Here is a 22,420-nt window from a genome sequence, read left to right on the forward strand (position 1 = left end):
AGTCAAGACTTCTCATTACATATAAGGTTTTCTTGTGCACTGCTATATATAAACATGTTCTATGTAAATAATCTGACATAAGTTAGCAAATAGCTGTAACTTCAACCTAGAAATTCCACACGCAAAAAAAACCCAACTCAAAACAGAAATTAGAAAATCAATTGTTTATTGTTCACATGTCTACAAAGTTCACGTCTGCTGCAGACATTAAAAAACAAACTTTATGAATGGGATAGACTTTACAAATAGATGATGAAAACAAAGTAGACAACAGACTACAGCAAAACTGGAAAAAAAAATATCCTTTAAATAATAATATAAAAACCACACAAATACTTGACATTAGAAAACAACAAATCTCAAGTGAAATGAATGCATTGAAAAGTCTCTAGTAAAAACTCATCACATATCATCACTTACAGCACTTTAAAACTTGCTCACACTAGACTAGTCACTGTTTCACATCTACAGACTTGACTTATAGGACCCTGCTTTAAATACAAGACTTTTAATCTGTGGCCATCTACAATCAGAATAGTACATGGCCAGTAAAATGGCAAACAGTATCTTTATTCATGATCTCAGACAATCTTATAAATAGAAAACATTCCTTCTGTAAACAAATGTAAGTGTCCATGTTCTGAGTAGGGATAGATTGATACTAAACATACAGGTTCTTTCAAGTTTCAACAAGACTCAGTTTAAACCAGACACATGGTAATTGGGATTTCAAAGTTCTGACTTTTACCCCTGACTCCACATAAAACAACAAATGTCATTAACAAAATGTCACTGAATGGTAAAAGGACATGAGTGAATTACAGACATGCTAGTAGAATACATTATATGCAATATCTAATTGAATACTCATTTTTAACAGCATATGGTACCAGTGGTGTAGCAAGTTACCCTTGTGCCAGGCTTCAAGAAAATGATGGTCGACCCCCTTCAGTAGTCTAAGCGTAACAAAAAAAATAACTAGTCAATGTGAATGTATCAGTATATTTAAAAAAAATGGCAGCCCAATGAAGGTACTACAAAAGCCAGCTTTAGGCATGGACAAACTAGGCAGCCATGTTTGAAGACCATTGTTTCTTCCTCTCGGTGAAATGTCTAAACGTTATTTCTAGTCTAATGATTATAGATCGTCAATGTGCTATCGACGCTTAGATTGAACTGAAAAAAAAACTGTTTACAACATCTGAACGGATATTTTTCTATGATTCTACATTTGGGACGCACCCAATTCACTTCGTCCATGGCCTCCTTTGACCTAAGGGCGGCCCTTATACTTCCATGTCCAAGTAGAAATGTCCTAACGCTCAATTCAGTAACAACTTCTAACAATATAAATGTGATAATTTGTCAATTCTTACATTTTTTTAGGGCTTCAGTAGGCCGTTAATGGTTGTGGACTCATGCACAATAACCCCCTTTGCACATGCCTACGCCACAGTCTGAAACTTTGGATAGCAATATGAATTTCCATGATCATAGCCTGACTAATGAAATGCCCTAAGCTAATTAGAACACATTATAGTCAGTTCCTCTTTGAAAAGATATATTACATTTAACTAAAAGGTACAAGAACAGCGGTTCTCAAGCTTTTAAGCTCGGCGACCCCCTTTTACAATCCCCCACTCTGCCGCCACCAACACACACACGCATACAGCAATAGAAGAGTAGACAATACCATTCATATTTTTGATGGTCTTAGGCGACCCCTGGCAAATGGTCAATCGACCCCCAAGGGGGTCGCAACCCACAGGTTGAGAATCCCTGTACAAGAGTAGCATCATTTCTTTTGTCTTTTTTAATTAATTTAATGAAGGCTTTAATAAATATTTAAAAATTCATTTCCATGTGTCAATCTTTACAACATGAATATCAGATACAGCTGAATTTGCTAAAACAGCTTTGTGAGTTAGTGACATTACTTATTCAGTTCAAATAACAAGAGAATAAGGGCAGACAATGAAAGTAGAATTTGCATTAGGCAAACACCTTTTTTTTCCTCTCTTCTACAGTTTAATTGCAAGGCAGTTGTGACAGTAAAATATGTATATCTAAAAAATATCTACGCGTTGCGATATACCCCAATAGTATTTAACCTCTGACCTCAAGGTCTGAAATACATCGACATCTACAGCTAGTATACACAATCTTTACCACAAAAACTGCTTTAAAAAAACAACAACATAGAAATAATGAGAGCAAAAAGAGAGAAGCTTCTACCCTGATATACATTGTCACATTACACATTAGATTAATAAATTATTTTGGTCAAATATATTTAGACTACAAATGAGGTCAAGATAATACAGCAATATGCAAAAGATAAAACTGAAGCACATGACCAGAGATATGCAGACAGATAATAGAAGCTTAAACTAAAACATCTCCACTGATATCACTGTCACAGTTATATAGATAATCAACATACTGAGAATGCTTGTTACTGCTGGGACATGTGTATTAAATGTATATATTCAAAGGGAAGCAAATCCCATATTTACTTCAAATATAAAATTAAAAAAAAAAAAATCATATCCCTAGGTATTTCAAAACAAATGTATATAGTGTTTAGTAAGAAGAAGTCATAAAATAATGTGTATCTACTTTATACAATCAGGTCGTCACAAAGTTTGGATATCAAATAGACTGTGTAGACAATATGAGTTATGATTCATAACTATCTGAATAGCAATTTACATTTAGTCAAATATAACAGCTTGAAATATTACATGCTCAAAGACACCTTATTGTCCTAATCATAATACAGCTCTATGTTTACAAAGAGGATTTACAGCCTTAAGCATAAGACAGCTTAAAGTAGATGCAGACAATCCTTACAACAGCGAAGGATAGGTACAAGTTGGCCAGTGTAATGTCAACATTGCCATAAAGTCCTTCCAATCTAACACTTGTATTCATTCACAGCAAATGTAACAATATAGACCACTTCAGTCTAAATGGTTCGTAGTAGACTAGTTTAATCTGTTTACTTAAAGACTAGCGTAGTCATAATGTCGCACATGTCAAACACACATTTTAAAAAAACATATTCTCTTTTAAAAAAAAAAAAATAACAACATAAAATCAACAGTCTCAGAATAAAACAAAATTATCATAAAGAATTTTTTTTTTAATTAAAAAAAAAAAAAATGGGACAAAGGTTAGAGAAGGTCAAAGTTTAGAGGGCAGCAGAACATTCTGTGGTTCCTGTTGCGAGTTGTCACTGGAGCTGTTGTTAATCATTAGGTTGTTGTTCCCAAAGATGTTGTTTGGGTCGATATACTGTTTTACTGCTTGCAAAGTGCCGAGACCAATGTCACCCACAGTTTTTCTTAACCAGCGCTTGCGAATTTTGCCCACTGAAAGGAGAGATCAAGAGTGTGGTCATCAGTCGAAGAAAGATTTAATCATTTGTTCAATGCACATGAAATAGGAAAAACAAGACACAAGATCAACTAGATATATACAACATTAATACCCAAGCTTAGAGTAACGTAAACTCCCCTTTCAGACTTTGTGATCTATAGGACAGATGATGTAAAGCATGGATTCTCAACCAGTGGGTCGCGACCCCCTTGGGGGTCGAATGACGATTTGTCAGGGGTCGCCTAAGACCATCGAAAATATGGATTGTTTTTGTCTATTCTTCTATTGCTGTATGTGTGTGTGTGGAGGGGGGGTCGCGGCAGAGTGGGGGATTGTAAAAAGGGTCGCCGGGCTTAAAAGATTGAGAACCGCTGATGTAAAGGGTTATGTGGCTCACAGTTAACAAGGGTGTCATGTGGCCAGCACAAGGACCAACCGCCTTTACTTTTCCCCTGCTAATGGAAAGTATCCATTAGATCTGGGCGGACTCAGAGGCGCCCTAAGGATTCCGAAATTTGAAAAAAAAACAACACCAAGGCATAAATGGAAATTAATTAACCTCGTCATACTTGTAAATACTAATGAAATAACTAATTGAAATGTTACGGAGAAACTGTAGCACTGACCTCCATGGTGATGCGATATACTGCCTCCGTTGGCCAAGATTTCTTCTCTAGCCCTGGACTGGACACAAAGACAAAAGATTGTTTCAAATTTAAGCTCTCATCAGAAAAAGAGTTACAAACAATGTATTAAAAAATTTTTTTGAATTAAGTGACTACAGAAGACCAGCAGTGTGCTGCCTACCTCAATCTCCTCATACAACTGGACAGGGTTACTGATTCCTCGGTAGTTGAAGGCAAAATAGAAGTAGACACATGCTCCTGCATCGTAGGTTTGGGTGACTCTGTATAGGTCAGTGAGGCGACACAATACAGAAACAACATTAGAAAATACTAAATACATTTTCAAATACCAATCTTTGTGAAATAATTATAATAATAATAAAATGTATTATCTGTAAAGAAATTTGCTTAACAATTTTACACTACACATTACACTACAGCAGCAAACAAAATATGCGTTCGTACCCCAGTTTCTCTTTAACATTACATGTGAAATTTACAACAGTAGATTACATTTTTTTATTTGCCAAAGGAACAAAAGAGTTCTTGTGTATAATCAATGTCTAATAATGTCTTTCACTGGAAGAGGTCCCTGGAAAACTTTCTAGATAAGATAACCATTCTAAAATTTTACAGATTCTGTGAAAAAAAAAAAAAAAAAAAAAAAAAAAAAAAAAGGATCTCTTTTCAGTGCTTAAGCCTAGACTGCTAATGACTATAATGATTAATGATCATTGAAGCTATCTCTTACCACTAACATCCTTAGAACTACATACAAAGAGTCAAGATAAGCCAATTGTTTTTGTTTACCTGCATGTAATATAAGGAGGGAACTGTATACTGTGGTCCTTACACTCTCTGTGTAATCTCTCTTTCACATTCTGGCACAAGTCTAAACACCTGCAGCAATCAGGAGAGAGACAATAAGAAGTATTAGACCATACGACTATGTGAAATAGAACAATACAGTGATTCCCAAACCTTTACTCCTTAACAGAACACTTCGCACATTTTCAGTAGTTAGCGGACCACTTTGCTTATTTTTTAGAGAGATGAATTCACGTCATGGCCTATAAGTTAATTATTCCATTAGTTCGTGGAACACCTATTAAGGCCTCCCAGAACACAGTTTGGGAAACACTGGAATAATAATAATAATAATAATAATAATAATAATAATAATAATAATAATAATAATAATCTTTATTGTCCGTATGGAAATTTGTCTTACAATTTGTGCATTACACCAAACAAAAAACATTATAACTATAAGAAACCAAAGTGTACATTCACACCAGACTCACTCATAATTTACATGTGACACAGTTTATACCAGATTGTTCTTATTTAATGATTTGATTGCCAGGGGAACAAAAGAGTGTTTGTGTCTGTTTGTCTTCGGCATCGGTGTCTTGTATCTCTTTTGTGATGGTAAATTTAGAAATTGGTGTATTTAACTGCCTAAAACTGAATAAATTCATAATTTGATGTTCAATTTTTTTTTTCCACTTTTTAACAAAATAAAAAACCCTCTGTTTTATAGGCTGATGTTTAGCCAAAGTACGTTGAATTTAAGAACTAGTTCGTAATTATTGGGGTCAGTGCTTGGAGACTGGAAGTAGAATGGTGGGATAGAGCAAAATGGAGCATGGAGACTTTTAACTCTTTTTCTCCTAATTTACGGATACCATCGTTGATTTGACCTCATTAAATTAAATTAGATTTTATAAACTTGACTTTGTGTTATATAAAATGGTATATTTCTATACCGATTAAAACACTTTCTGGTAACAAACGCGGAAATTATTCAAGCTTAACCATAACAGGGGAAAAAATACTAAAGAGAAAATGAAGAATTCCATCGGAACGTGGAAAATAATTACGGAGAGAAAGAGTTAAAGAGAAGGCAGTTGGGTTATAGTGTGTTGAAAGTACAGTGGAATCCTCGGGGTTTTAAGTCACTGGGAACATCTTTGAATAAAGATTGAATTACACATCAACAAAGGAAATAACTAAGGGGCGAGGTGGCTGAGTGGTTAAGCGCTTGGCTTCCAAACCTGGGGTCCTGGATTTGAATCTCGGTGAAGACTGGGGATTTAGAAATCCTATATTTTAAGAGCGCCCCTGAGTCCACCCAACTCTAATGGGAACCCGATTTAAGTTAGGGAAAGTAAAGGCAGTTGGTCGTTGTGCTGGCCACATGACACCCTTGTTAGCCACTGGCCAAAGAAACAGGGATGACCTTAACATTATCTGCCTTATAAATGGCAAGGTCTGAAGGGGGAACTTAAGGGAAATAATTGAATAATAAGGATATTTTACAAAGTTACCTTTCTTGAGAATTTCGTATTTTATGTACACATTATGTTCAACAGTATTTTAAAAATGTTCGATAGAATACTGTATTTCTCTGCTAAAGCTGCATTGTTTTTAGGCAATGCTTTTTATTGTCCTAGTTCAATGACATTATTTGTTTCGATTCTGAGAGATTTGTGTTTATCTTCAACAAGAATGTAGACTGACAATACCATTTTGTATAGAACTTTACAATAATAGACTTACAATACCATTTTGTGTAGAACTTTACAATAATAGACTGACAATACCATTTTGTGTAGAACTTTACAATAACAATATAGTAAGTGACAGTGATTATGCCGCTGTGCATTTTGTCTGGCGTGTCGAGCAAGAAAAGGGATGGGAGACAGGTCAGGCACAACCACCTAGATTAGGTCAGTCCACTGTTATGCATAACATAAAATATCTAAAGACACACACACAGAAAATGTGATGCTAGAAATTGCTAATCCCCAGCAGGTCAGGTTCACCTCTAGCTAGTCATGAGTACGCAAAGAAAAAAAAAAGGCATTCAGCCACAGAAGAGTGTTTGAATTATCAAGAGCTGCTTTGAACTAGCCAGGTGACTTCTATTTTCAATAAAACACAAGAACAAAAATGCAGAACTAGGATTTTTGCAAGTTTAACCTGGATTCCATTGTAATAGTTTAAGTTTTATGATGTCTTAAATTTTAAATTGCATTATTGATAACATAATTGTACCAAAGAAGAAAAATAAACCATTCAGTAATAATAAACCCTGGATGACCAACATTAAAAATTAACCTTCTGTCGTCATCGAGAAGTACATAGAAGTCTATTTATAAAGCGTTGGTCATGAGTGTGTATGCGTTTTTCGTGTGAGAATGTCATTTGTACTTGCATCTATATTGTTATTGTGCAGTAGTTATGCTGAGGTTGTCAATTGTAGTCAAACCGAATTTCCATTTGATTTGATCAATAAAAGTTATCTTTTCTTATCTTATCTTACATAACTATGGATTTATAAATATGCATTTTGTCCATTTATTGAATAAAAATTAAGTTCTCATCAGTTAAAGAATTATTTAGAGGTTTAAATTAGGGCCTACTTGCACCAGTTATTGTACATTATTTTCATATATATGAGACTGGGCCTCTATCTAGTGTTAGAAACCTGATTTGCCTTAACAAAGACATTTCTGAATTCCCCCCCCCCCCACCCTGAAGATAATTTCCCCCTAAAACCAAGTCCTCTCAGCTTGCATCAACAGCCATTGTGCTGCATAAAACAAAACGGTAAAGGCTTTTATGATAAAACTTTGTAATCACCTGTCCCAAGGTACCGAGGTCTCAAAGGATTCAGCCACCACATAATAATCAAAGGCAATGTCCTGGAGAGAAATACAAAACTGAGATTATATGACAATGTCGGCACACAATCCCTACGTCTCCTATGTTGATACAGTTTATCATGTTCAAATACTTCAGTTTAAAAAAAAAAAAAAAAAAAGTAAACTGACCCGCAAGTACGCAATGACAAAGGTCAACATGTAACCCCTCTCGCCGTTATCACTTCCTGCTGGTATGCCTCTGAGAATCAAATTAAAACATTTGGAATTAGTAACAAGAATCTAATTATACTTAGTTTTTTAAATCTCTATAGGAATTTTTTTTTTACCTGGTGACAGTGAAACTAAACAAACAAACAGCCTGAATACAATATTTTTCAGCTAAACATCTTAGAATTAGATTAGTTTAATATTTAATTTAGCATTCAATTAATTAGTCTTTATTTATAGCAACAGTAAAAACAATGACAAATTTAACCTATCCTAGAAATTTTACACATTTTTAATGGTTATCTCTTGGAAAAAGTAAGTTATAATCTACATAAATACACACCGTGCTAGCCAATAAACTGCATCAACACTTACCTAAATGCAGCAGCTATTTCATACACACGCTTCTCTTGAGCCGCCACTTCCTGTTAATACAAAAATCAAATAAGAAAGAGCTTTTTAAAAAAAATAATCTACATAATCATGACCAAAATAAAAAGAACACATTACATTGGGTAAGACACCTCGAACGAGGAGTATAACGGGAAAAAAAAAAGGCAGGCCCCCCAAAGGCAAACCGCAAATACAATGGATTGATGATGTAGAAGCAGATCAACAACATCTGAGAGTTGGGGCAGCCCAAGATAGATCTGAATGGAGAGATGTGTTGAAGCGGGTCAGGGCCCTGGGATTGATGGAACTGGACAATCATTCAAAGTTGAAATATCAGATACCTAATCATTTCCTATGTGTGCCCCTTGTGTCTTTGTAGCAATATTTTCAAGTCACTAAACTATAAACTATGCAGTAAATAAAGTCCATCCCTTACCTCTTTAGTGCCTTCAAACAGCAGCGTGGCGACTGATAATTTCATTGGATCAAAACCTTTCAACTTGGTGATGTACAATTTTTTTAGACCATCCAGGAAATTGGACAAAATCGATTTGGACTCGACTTTTAGAGCATGACCTGACAATGAAGAGTAAACAATATAAATGAAATAATAAATAACACTCAGAGAACATTTCTATTTGACAGGTTAGATTGTATGCTTAATTATTAAAAGACTTGGAGGTCAGCTAAGAGGTTAGAGTTTTTACCGTTGGATGTTGTCGCAGTGCGAGTGAGGTTGTGCTCACTTAAATGAGGTAGCTTGCATTTCAATGTTCACTAAATTTTATTTAGCTAATGAATTGTTATTTTAACCTCAAAGCTGAATAAGAAATAGGTTGAACATTTAATAGCTGGCAAAGAAAGAGATCCGTGCTCTGTCAAAAAAAAGTTTGAAAACTGCCTATAAATACTACGGATTTGACTCGTATGACACTATAGGAGTTACTGTCTTTTATCGTCTCATTTCCGCTTTGTACTTTTTACATTTCCTATTTACTTCACTGGCACTAAGTGTCATGAACTAAATAAACAAATTTTAAATTGACTGGCTTAATCTAATACATATTGAACATAGTCCACACTTACCAAACTGAAACTGTTCATTATCCATCAAACGAATGGACGCTGGGGCACACCTCTGTGGAACAGAAACAGTTACACACGTTTAAGATTTATGATGGTCATGGACACAACTTCAAGAAAGTAAAGGGAAAAAGCTTTAAAGTAGCCAGCACAATATGAGACACACCAGGTGAGAAATTCATGATAAAATTAGAAGTAAATGCCATTAGAAAAGGCCATATCACCAGCAACAAGGATTTAGTTAGAAACTCTTATATAAATAGTAGGTCGCTGTGCAAAGCGTTTGGCTTCTGAAATGAAGGGTACCTAGTTTCAATCCTAGAAGACTGGGATTTTAAATTTTGGGATCTTCGGGGTGTCTTTGAGTCCACCCAGCTCTAATGGGAACCTGACATTAGTTGGGAAAAAAAGTATAGAGGCGGTAAGTTATTGCGCTAGCCACATGACACCCTCGTTAACCGATGGCCACAGAAACAGATGACCTTTACATCATCTGCCCCATAAATCGCAAGATCTGAAAAAGTAACTTTTCTTTTTAATCTTCTTCTATACAAATGACATCTTAATTAGATCAATGGTCATCAATATCTATGAATGTTCTTGACCTGTTTAGCCACTTCTCTCATACACTTGACTCCATTCTCAAAATCTGGGAAGACAATGGAGCCGTATTTCTTACAGGGTGGGAGGGGCCGAACTTTCAGAGTGATTTCAGTGATAACACCAAGTGTACCTGAAGAGAAAATACATAGGTCAGTGTTTAAAACTACTAGAACATGGTGGATGAGAGAACCTCAAATGAAATCTGACACTTTAGAGACGTAATAGAAAGAATTTCTAAAACCTAATATTAGCTGCCTAAAAATAGAACATAATCTGGTAGTTTAGTAACTTGTATAAAATAAAAATCTTGACACTATGTCTTATCTTGTACCTTTTGCCATTGTGAGCTTAAAGAATTGAATATATATTTCATTTGCTAACGTATTAATGTTTTTGTTTTGTGTAATGCACAAATTGTGAAACAATCTTCTTCAAGGATGATAAAGATATTATTATTTTTATTTATTATTGTTGTATTCTACACTGAGAAACTTTCTGACCTATCCCTATGTTTTTCAAGTTGTTGTTTACGTTCATTATTCATAAGTATGGCTTTTGATTCTCAAAGAAAAAAATAATGACATTTGATTCCATAAAATGCCCACCCTTATGAAACCATAAACCATATCCTTTTTGAATGCTTCTTCCTAATCCACCTTAGACAGACCCTACTACAACTCCAGCCCATCATAACCAACACCCTGTACGGCAGTGCTGAACAACTGAAGAAAACAGCACACTTTTTTTTTCCTTGGAACAGTCTGCAAAAGAGCTCACAGCTCAGCAGCTATAAAGCTGGCTAGAAGAAGAAGAAGAATTCCATAAAATGCCGGTATATTATTTTCAATTCAACAAACAAAATGTGATGTGTGATCCAGTCCAAACTTGTCAATGTTGTAAACTTTTACGTAACTGTAGCATTCGTCTTTCATACAATTCAAAGTTACAAAAGACACTTGATAAATGACTTGGTTCTAATCCCAATGTTGAAATATATCAAATAATGATCTTTTAGAGTAGAATCTACGTCAATCTATGGTCTATCACTTTTCTGTCTCATCATAATTTGTTTTTAAATCTTTAAAGTCACATCATTAATTACAGGGTAGATAGGTTCATCATCATCATCAAACTCAATTTGAGTGATGGCTTGAGAGGCTCAAATCCTCTCTTGCAAAAACCCTGGACAGAAACCATGCTGTCTTGCGTAGTGCATAAATGTCGCCATACAGGTCGAGAATTTTTGGTTTCCCAGACCTGTCGAGACGGAGATCAGCAAGTCTGGGACAGTCAAACAAGATATGAGGCATGGTTTCCTCTTCTTCCCTGCAGCGGAGGCACAGTGAATCGAAATTTGGCCATAGCCATGAGAAATATGAGCCAACAAGACAATGGCCTGTCCTGCACTGTGCTATAATAGCTTGCTCAGGCCTGGACAGCCTCCACCATGGGGAAGTGTGGTCAAGGCGCCTCATGCGCTCCCTGACTCCACAGGCCTTTTGGGACTTGTCCCAGCACTCAAACCACTTTTCCATTTCTGTTTTTTTGAATTATAGCCAGAGCAAGATGTAGATAGGTTAGAAATCCAGACTGTGTAACTATTTGACTGTAAATATAAAAATACTAGATTTAAAGAAAAAAAGGATATTCACCTTCAGATCCTAGAATAAAATGGTGAATGTCTGGACCACAGGACATACGTGGGACTTGACAGTTCTTTTCCATGACACCACGGGGGGTGACCATCTTAACATGAACCAACTGATAACAAAGATTTGTTATTGAAACTGGAACTATTTTACTGGACTTTCTCTTTACATACAAATTGATACATTGGAAAACTTAAAATGTGAATATAGTTATCAATAGATATAAAAGCCTCCTAGATTTATGTCTAGATAAAACAAAATACTGTGATAAATGTTAACAATCTTTAAAAACCACCATCTCATACAACCCCTGCCCCAAAAAAAAAAAAAAAAAAAACTTATTTCAATCTAGAAAGTATTACCATTGTCTTTAAGAGACAACAAGACCCAAGAAACATTTAAACGCAAAAATTAAAGCATAAAATAAACCCAGACAGTACTCACCAAGTCTTCAATGTTTCCATACACATTTTTCTTCATCCCAGAGGCACGAGTTGCCACCCAACCACCCAGAGAACTGAATTCCATAGAGTCTGGTTCATGTCCTGTGCATAGACCTCTCTCTGCCAACTGGGAATAAAGAAACAAAATAGGTGTTATTGACTGATGAGAAATGGATTCGTCTGAAGGACAAAAAGACTTGGTCCCCACATCAACTCAATAGAAAATGTTTAAGACAGCATTAGTTTGGTGAAATGTAATAAAACTCCAAAAGGAAAAAAGATCTAATTACATTAAACCTATAATAATTACAGTTATTGACTGAAGAGAAATGGGTTTGTCTGACAGAATAAAAAGACCAAGTCCCCACATCAAACGTTAAAGGACAGCATTAGTTTGGTGAAATGTAATTGAATTGAAAAAAAGAAAAAGATTTACACAATAAATTACATCAAAACTATAATAGTTACAGGCCTGGCTGTGTGTGACCTAAAGAGGATTCATGAACCAATATGATCAGTTCACATTACCTATTAGCGGGTATAGCTAAAAATATTCAATTAGAATTATAGCTAGATTTAGGCATTTTAGATCAACAGATCAGTGTTAAAGGTGTGCTGGCACGTTCTTCCAGAGTTGGTGCCTACTTGTGCTGCCTAGGTTATAAAGTATAACCTCCAGGTAGACAATTAAACGAATGTATGCAAAACAAGACTAAACAAACTCACAGGTAAACATATATACAAAGTTTATTTACATGAGTAAAAAAAATGTGTAAATAAATAGCCATCAACTCACTGGCCTTCTCAATACAAAATAAACAAAAGATGCATTTAAAAAAAAAAAGTATTGCACACCGCCCTAGTCATATAATATATACACTATTGTCACATTCTGGAAATCACACATCAGTGTAGAAAATTAAAGGTCACAGGCCTCAGATCAATACATGACCACTTTTGGCCATTCTGGGGTTACAGGCTTCAGGCTGACACTAGCCACTTTTAGCCAAAAAAACAAAAGGGTCATGATGTACTATAAGCTTCAGGGAAACCTATGAGCCTACAAGCATCAGGGAAACCTATGAGCCTACAAGCTTCAGGGAAACCTATGAGCCTACAAGCTTCATAGAATCCCACCTATAGACATCCGTTCAGTAAAGAATATCTGATGATTCAATACAGGTTGAATCCCTCAGAGACAAGGCTATAAAAAAGTCACATTTGGGAGTACCCCAGGATGCAGAACATCAGGGTAAAACATACTGCCTGGAAATCATTTGAGGCTATATCTACTAATTAATTCATTATATAAAATACAATAATGACTAAAGATATACTTAGCCCAAAGATCTCCAGAGCAGGGCACACTTCTCCCGAGTACCCCAAGACACACGACCACTAACAGAAAAAATACAATTTACAACACAGGTCCAGTGGTCAAGCTGGTAACTCAGGAGCAAGTGGCAGCTAAGCACAGTTTGGAAGGCCTTATATAAACTTTATAAGGGGAATCATTCCTAACTTTACAAGTAATCAAAAATAGCTATTTCCCCATTATGTCACACTGTGCAAGAATAACTGAAGCTTTAAGCACTGACCTTCCTTTCCAAATCTTGTCCAATAATTCCACACTCTGCTCTCATTGTCATGTTTTTCTCATCCACCCATAAAATACGATTCTAAGGGGAAACAAAAGCAAATACATTATTTCCTAACCTAGACAGTCATGTTATTTCCTAATCTAAAGGAGGATATTATTTCTCAAATCTCGACAAAAAAAAAACTTAAACAAAGTCATGTAATTTCGTAATCTAAGTAATGAAATGTTATTTCCTAATCTAATTAAAGAAATGTTATTTCTGAATCTAGACAAGAGTCATGTTATTTCCTAATCTAAACAGAGTCCTTATTTCCTAATCTAAGTAAAGAAATGTTATTTCTTAATCTAATTAAAGAAATGTTATTTCCTAATCAAAGTAAAGAAATGTTATTTCCTAATCTAAGTAAAGAAATGTTATTTCCTAATCTAAGTAAAGAAATGTTATTTCCAAAATGTTATTTCCTAATCTAAGTAAAGAAATGTTATTTCCTAATCTAAGTAAAGAAATGTTATTTCCTAATCTAGGTAAAGTCACTAATAATAATGAAGATCATTTAAATCTAAACAACATCTGCACACTCCTTACACTTTATGATATAATTAGTTCTTTCTTTTAATAGTCAACGTTTTGTAAAGGTCACAGTCAAACAACTAAAGATTTTCCCTACCATCTGTGATGTGTCCAATGAGACAATCATTCTTTTCTCTTCAGCTGGACATTCCAAAGCTTCAGACACACTGGTGCCACCTGGAAGGCAAATCATGGGATAGTCAAGAAACAGTCATTTGTAAAAATCTTTCTTTTACAATGCAGTCTATCTACTATTTTACTGTTTCACATACATTTTATTCATTATATAATCTTACAGTACTATTATTTACAAACGTATATTATTATTTCCTGACCTTACTTCTGGAAAAGAATAGATTCACTTGGTGTAAAAGAAACAAGATATCTGAATGTTGACGAACTTACCACCAAATGGAATGACCACGACATTATGTTTACAGGCCAACTCCACCACTTTCACAACTTCCTCGTGACTGACTGAAACACACACCCAAGCCATCAGACCATTTCAATAATTTACATAATATCTATTTAGGGCTTTATACAAGTAAAAATAAAATAAATAATATACAATAAAACATGAATTTTAAAACTTTTTGAAATTCAAGTACTACATTAAAAAAACATTGCGGACTAATTAGGGAAACTAATAAAACATCATTTTGCTAGAAAATTTTTAATGATGAAACACCAGAGATCTAGAAAGTAAATATAAAGAGTCGAAGAAGTAAGCAGTTCACAGACATGCCAAGCTAGCAAATCCTAATTCCTGAAACTATTTTTTTATCAACTCAATGTCTGACTCACCTGGCCACACGACAAGATCCGGAATGCGCTCATATTTGCCTTCTCGCAGTAAAAATATCTCATGAACTGTGTGTCCTATAAAAGAAAAAAAAAATAAACACAATATTGTTATAACCCTAGTGGCGAACTGAAAGGGTTAATGTGTGTGCTGCCTACTGACACGCGATTCAGGCCAATCACACAGGTCAAGGGCTGTTGAACAAGGGACATTACTGCCAATGCACACAATATGACCAATGTTATGGTCATGTGACCAAAATGCCTTTACAGACGAGAGACAGTGTGTTAAAAAGGACAGTTGAGTCCAGGACAGAAAAGCAGAATGACTGTGATGTACCTTTGAGTCCTCGAGAATGTAGCTGTACGAGCTAGAGAGACTTGTAGTGTTAGGCAGTTCTGTTAAGTACAAGAAAGCATTTGAAGTTAGTGTAGCCAATTGTGTTTATTGGCTGTTGATGTATTTGTAAATAAAACTGCCACATTGTTTATTGAAGCTCTTGTTGTCAAGATGATGTTTTAGATGTGCTGTTGTGTTTAGCAGTGTTTACAGAAGGCCTGATTGAGAAGATCGTAACAATATCAGTCAAAAGAGGTGAGAAGAAGAAGCACCTTAGTTTGGTACATTATGACAAGGTGCGTGGAAATATTTATATAATAAATGTTAACATATAGGCCTTAATTCAACATATACTTTCAAAAATCTTTTAAGCATAACAGTGGTGATAGTCGTCAGGGGGAGGTATGGCGAGAGTGAATATGTTACTGTGTTGATATTTTGGTATGTGTCTGGTTCCTTTTTTATTGCTTTGCTTTGACTTGGCTCGGTAGGGGTTACTTAATAATTACAATCAAGAACAATTATTACTAAACACAATTCAATTCCGACTATAGATATCCATGGAAATACAAATAATACTTTAATATTCAATAAGCACACAATGACATCAACTCAATAAATTTTAATACAAAACCACCAGTCCAGGAAGCAACTATCCAACCTTCCTGGACCTGGGACAAGACCTCACTGACTAACACACTCTCTCGCACATTCAACAAAGACTAAACCATTCAGTTCATAAGCATGTGCAAGACTATTCACATTCATACTTAAACAAGGGGATATAACTATCATACCATAATATCAAAGTAACATATTCACTCTCATTCATACTTAAACAAGGGGATATAACTATCATACCATAATATCAAAGTAACATATTCACTCTCGCCATACCTCCCCCTGACAGTATGATAGTTACATCCCTTTGTTTAAGTACTCCCTGGCCCAGGTTATGAATGTGAACAGTCTGCACATGTTATGAACTGAATGGTTTAGTCTTCTTTGAATGTGCGAGTAAGTGTGTTAGTGAGGTCTTGTTCCCAGGTCCAGGAACGTTGGACGGCAGCTTCCTGGACTGGTGTTTTGTGTATTAATACTTCTTGAGAGTTGATGTCATTATTTGTGCTCTATCGGATATTAAAGTATTATTTGTATTGCCATGGATAGCTAGAGTTGGAGTGTATTTTTTAGGTAATATTTAATTGTAACCCTTAATGAGCCAAGTCTTAAAAGGAACCCGACAATAGTCTATTACGCCTTAGCTAAATCAAATCAAGGGAATGGAACCTCCCTACCCACAACAGCAGGAAATGTAAACAATAAATGAATTTAGCATTCAGTAAGTTCATTTTGCATTAGAAATAGTAATGAAATTAATGGTGTGTTTGTGATTTTAAGGAAAAATTATACATAATGAGGAATAGTAGGCATATCTGGATAGTCTATGGAAATTAGCTAGCTTGTTATAACTAACTGAAATAAAAATAAATAAATACTTTTAGTAGATGCTATCCTATCATCTGACTGGGAAATATCAACTTATATCTATTGAAAATTACTAAATTTACAAATGGAAGTGGGATTACCATGAGCTCTGAAGAGTCTGTCTTGACAGTCGTCTGACTGGGAGATAGCTGTGCGCCTTAATTCTGAGATGAAACCTTCATTTTTGATAGGAAGTGGAATGTTGGCGGCTGATATCTCAGGCTGTTGATACATAAAAACATTTTTAGCACATTCATCACCAAAAAAATAAAAAATTCAAATCCTAACTCGAGCTGAGATGATCGACTAAAGGCAGCAAGTAAATCTCCAAGACCACTTACCCCCTCATCCCCACAAGTGCATTATAAGAGATTGAACCATAGTGAACTAAGCCTAGCATGAAAGATGTTCTATATAAAAGTAATTAAAAAAAAAACAACTTGATAACTTTAGCTGGAAAACAAATTAGAGATGGCCTCGAGTGCTTCATGGTTCTGGATCATAGAATAGCAAGTTGGTAAACAATTTATTTACTTATAAGAAAGATTTTTTCCCTCATCTCTAAGCGCTTAGGCCATTTTTGTTTGACCAAATGCCAGAAAAGCTCAGTAGTCAACATTCCACAGTACCTGAGCTGGAGTTTTGTGCTCCAAAGATATGCCGATGGTTTTGATCATCCATTCCCTCAGACCAGGCATCGTACTTCCACTGATTCGATACCTCTCGCCCGTAAACTCAACATGGCCGTCTTTGTTGACATAGAACTTCGAGTCTTTGTAGCCCCAGCCATTCCACTTTAACAATTCTTGTCTGAAGGAAAAACAAATAACACAAAGACAAATTACATGGGTATCAAGATTTCAGAGGGAACACTTAACAACTAGGATATCTGTTCAAGTCATAACTACATTTGGTTTTGTGAAAGAGATTAGGCATTCAAGAGTAGTGGAATAAAGGATTGATTGAAAATAGATTTATTTCACATAAGATTTTCAGAGAACTGACAAGACGAACAGAAATATTCGACTTCTACTAAAAAAAAAAAAGTTTCCCCTTTCAGACCTTGTGATCTATGGGGCAGATGATGTTAAGGTCATCTGTTTCTATGGCCATCGGTTAACAAGCAGGGTGTTATGTGGCCAGCACAACGACCAACCGCCTTTACTTTCCCCAACTAAAGTCAGGTACCCATTAGAGTTGGGTGGACTCAGGGGCGCCCTAAAAATCGCAAAATTCAAAATCCCAGTCTTCACCAAGATTTGAACCCAGGACCCCAGGTTCGGAAGCCGAGCGCTTAACCACTCAGCCACAGCACCCCCTAGACTTCTACTAGAAAAGACAAAATTGTTTCTTTAATTTAGGTCTCTTCTAAGGATGATGCAAGCCCATCCCTAAATTAATTTGAATACACCAAGCCTACTAAGAACAGCTGCTGACCAGGAAAAAATGAAGGACTTACGTGAATGGTCACAGCACCCCTAAGATGAAATTCAAGGGACAGATGATGAAGATGATAAAGTTTGAATGCTTCACAGCTATTATAAAGTTTGATTGTTTCACTTCTATATAAAGTATGAATGTTTCATTGCTATTATAATAAAGTTTGAATGTTCCATCAATATTTTAAAGCTTGAATGTTTCAGCCACTATTATAAAGTTTAAATATTTCACCACTATTATACATTTTTAATATTTCAATTTTATTATCAAGTTTTAATAAATCTATTACTGCTATTAGAAAGTTTAAATGATTCACTGCTATATTCTTCGTAAACGGTGTTCACATCCGTACACACTATTTTAAAAGCTTCTTTTTTCAACTTGGGTACTTGTACTCTAGATCTAAATAGATTATAGTAGACTTCTTGTCTAAGTTTAGATCTTGATTAGAAAAGCCTGGAGAATTGATCTAGTTCTAGATCAGATGTAAAATCTAGAAATAGATCTAGATCTAGGTATGGTTTCGATTTTTCTATAAGAAAAAGAAAGTTCCATAAGTCTTATAATAGAATATAGCAAGCAGGCAGATCAAACTTAGTCTGATATGGATCTTCTGTTTACATTTTTGACAAAAAGTGAAAGTACAAGAATTAGCTCATTTGAGAAATTTAAATTGAGACAGGAAACAAAATTTATCTTAAAAGCCGACAAAGTCTCATAGACAAAAACTTGTATTTATGCCAAGTGAAAAAAATTCCTATACCCCAAACAGTTGGACTGACATTAAATACTTGCGCAAGTTATTTTTTTATTTTAAAGTAATTTCGCCGGCATGATGACAATCTTCCATCCTGTGTATTTGACCTAATTTTTTTGTGTTAAATAAATGCTGATATGTGTATGATATTATATGTTGTGTCAATAAAAGCCAGTTTGCAAAACTGATAAATAAAAATGGCTCAATAGGATACAATAGGATAGATTCTAGACATATATATAGTTTCTAGATCTAGATCTATTATTTCTAGATCTATTCTTTATTAATTTATCAAAATAATTTTTTATTATAATTACTTAAATTGTAAATTTATAAGTTTTATTGGATTATTTTATAATCATTAAATAGATAGATCTAGAATATCGATACAAATATATAAATATTATAAGTATAAGCTAAGTAAATCTAGATCTATATCTCTTCTTGTTCTTATAAATCTTATAATACAGAAGTTACTTCAAAAAAGAGATGATTACATCCTATGCATCATTTATTTAGTCATGCATCATGCATGTTAACCAGTGACTATAATTGGATGTCTAGATCTAGAAATAATCAATAAGTGAATAATTATAATGATATAAATAATATAATTATTATAATCTGTGTAAGTCAAGTGTAAATTTAATCATAAATTTAAAATATAATTAATAATTATAAATCTACTATAATCTAGATCTAGTATAGTTACTACTAGATCTATATAGTATTATTAGTATAGAATCAAGTATCAAGTCAATTCTAGTCTATTAAAATTAAAGTAGCTAAGACTTAAGTAAATATATATACTTATATATTATATACTTATAATAAGATATCTTTATCACAACTTTATATGATTATCTAGTAGTAGTAGTGTAGTAACTACTTGACTTAAACTAGTTCTAAAGTCTAGAAAAAAAAAGTCTTTATATATAGAAGTTAGTCTAAGTAAAGTCTAGTTAGATCTAGAAAAATTCTAGATATATTAGACATAATTACTAAATTAGACAGTAGTAGTAGTGATAGTTGATAGTAAATGTAAAAGTAATGTCAGTGATTTGAGTCAATTTGACTTGTTGAGTGATGTAGATTGTAGTCATGATGATGATGTAGTCTTTAAGTCTAAAAGTCGAAATAGTCTAATAACCTTCTCTTCGGAATGCTAGGAGGCTCAGGCTCCAATCCACCATTGGAAACTTCAGAATTATTTCCACACATTCTATTTTCTATCATTTGATTTGACATATTAGTAGTATTATTCAGCAACCGGTATTTTACGTCGCTGGTATTTATTTCAGAATCTTTGGACGCCATTTTATTGTAAGAGTAGCCTGCCCTTGTCATCACGCCACAGTACATAGAAGAGCGGTGGTCAAAGTTCAGATTAAAAAAAAAACTACTTTCGATAAAACTTCTAAAATATGGCATAACTAAAATTGTAAAATTTGTATCCTATTCATTTTTGGAGAGTCAATTATTTTTTCTTGCACTGAAATTAATTAATTATTTTATATCTAGACCAAGAAAATATTGATTTCATATCCCCTTTTATTTTTCAGAGATAGTCTAAGCGGGATAAATTTTTCAATTGTGGATCCCTTTAAAAAATAAATCTTCATACTTTAAGGTAAAATTAGACATACGAATTTATAGAATATAGACATGGATTTTGGATATAGGACAACTGGATCAATTTGACGTTACTAGGGCCTCGTGGCGTAATCAGTGGCAAGCTAGCCATCGGGAAGATGGACAGAAAGAAGAAATGAATAAAAGAAAAATTGCTAAGGGATTGTGGGGGAAAAGACGTGCTGTTTTTTTTTTTTAAAGGCATGACCTGGTGAAATTAGTTGAAGCTTGTCCAAAGTGGCAGTAAAAGAAGGGGCGAATTCTGAAGCTAATTTAAATTTTATTCACTAGACTATCTAGTTTATTTTAAAAAAATCACTAATACAAGCCAGGAAAACCAGTGACTTGGCAGAATTTAAGTCATTGGTTAATATGCATGATTGAATGCATGACGCGTACGACGTAATCATCTTCTTTTTTGAAGTAACGTCTGTATTATATAAGATAAGATAAGTTTTGTGAGGTTTAATATTATTCTAGATGAAAATACTTCAATTTACTCACCGATTGCTACTTAAACATTGTGAGCTCAGGAGAAAGTTTCTTTCGACACCAAAACCTACCCTAATTACGTCTAGCTTCCATGGCAGGTCGGCCTTAGATAAATGGAGGCCCTAGGCGAAGTGAATTCGGTGGCCCCAAATGGAATAGAAAAATAAAAAATAAACAGCGAAAAAAAAAATTATTCATTGAAAACCTAGTAAGGTGAACACTGGATTGAAATTTAGCTACTTCTTCTCTAAAAAAAAATATTTTAAGTCCTGTGCTAGGCCCTGCTGCTCCCATATCTGATACATCAACTACAATAATAATGTCGAACACGTCACCATGTTAATTAGAGACAAACTATTAACCCAGTTTTCCTCCACCTATGGGTCGCGACCACTGGCAGGGTCGATTGACGATTTGTCAGGGGTCGCCTAAGTCCATCGAAAATATGGATTGTATTTTGTCTATTGCTGGGGGGGGGGGGAGCGGCAGAGTGGGGGATTGTAAAAAAGGGGTCGCCGAGCTTAAAAGGTTGAGAACCGCTGTATTAACCTAATGATTTTCCTGGCTTATTCAGGCAAATCATTTCATGCGTTTGACAATTTCTTTTACATAATAGAGAACATAATTATAAGAATATGAGACAAGCTAAACAGAAAAACACTTAATTATTAAAGGGAAACTCCGATGGTTTTAACAATTTTTGATATAATACGTGTTTTAAATTACAGATAAGGAATGAATTGTTCTTTTTATTTATCTTCTTTTCTTATCTTATAAAATACAGACGTTACTTCAAACAAGAAGATGATTACGTCCTACACGCCATGCATCTTGTCATGCATGTTAACCAATGACTTAAATTCTGCCAAGTCATCGGTTTTTCTGGCTGGCTCAGGCAACACATTCCATGGCTGCCTGGTCGTGCGGTTTGCTCGCTGGACTGTCGTTTGGATTTATCGATGGTCGAGGGTTCAAATCCTGCCCGCTCCCATCCCCCGTCGTCCTGCGGGAGGTTTGGACTAGGAAGTAAACTATCTTCAACTCTGAAGGAACATCCGAAACATGTAAAACATTTTAACAATCAACAAACATGCTTTAATAGCCCTTGGGAAATAGGAGCATTTGTACAAATTTGTCCTAGCATATGGAACGAGGAATGTGCCTTTATCTTTGTGTCTTTCTGAGTATTTTATTAGATTTTGTTTTTGTATTTGAAAATTATGGTTCAGTGTTTTTTGTA

General features: G+C 34.7%; 1 protein-coding gene across 1 annotated transcript; it reads right to left on the minus strand.

Annotated features, from left to right (window-relative positions):
• Nucleotides 1-149: 149 nt before the first annotated feature.
• LOC106071255 (alkyldihydroxyacetonephosphate synthase, peroxisomal-like) lies at nucleotides 150-20,400 on the minus strand. The gene is made up of 19 exons (XM_056004240.1): nucleotides 20,207-20,400; nucleotides 17,489-17,669; nucleotides 16,961-17,081; nucleotides 15,035-15,109; nucleotides 14,633-14,704; nucleotides 14,325-14,404; nucleotides 13,655-13,735; nucleotides 12,058-12,183; nucleotides 11,617-11,725; nucleotides 9,967-10,094; nucleotides 9,365-9,416; nucleotides 8,715-8,854; nucleotides 8,261-8,310; nucleotides 7,847-7,916; nucleotides 7,656-7,717; nucleotides 4,818-4,907; nucleotides 4,189-4,288; nucleotides 4,008-4,065; nucleotides 150-3,374 (listed from the first exon to the last, which is right to left on the minus strand). Exons 1-19 carry the CDS (start codon nucleotides 20,371-20,373, stop codon nucleotides 3,187-3,189), a joined length of 1,950 nt encoding a protein of 649 aa, XP_055860215.1. The 5' UTR covers nucleotides 20,374-20,400; the 3' UTR covers nucleotides 150-3,186.
• Nucleotides 20,401-22,420: the final 2,020 nt, after the last annotated feature.

Source organism: Biomphalaria glabrata, chromosome 11 (assembly GCF_947242115.1).
Source record: "Biomphalaria glabrata chromosome 11, xgBioGlab47.1, whole genome shotgun sequence".
NCBI lineage: Eukaryota > Metazoa > Mollusca > Gastropoda > Planorbidae > Biomphalaria > Biomphalaria glabrata.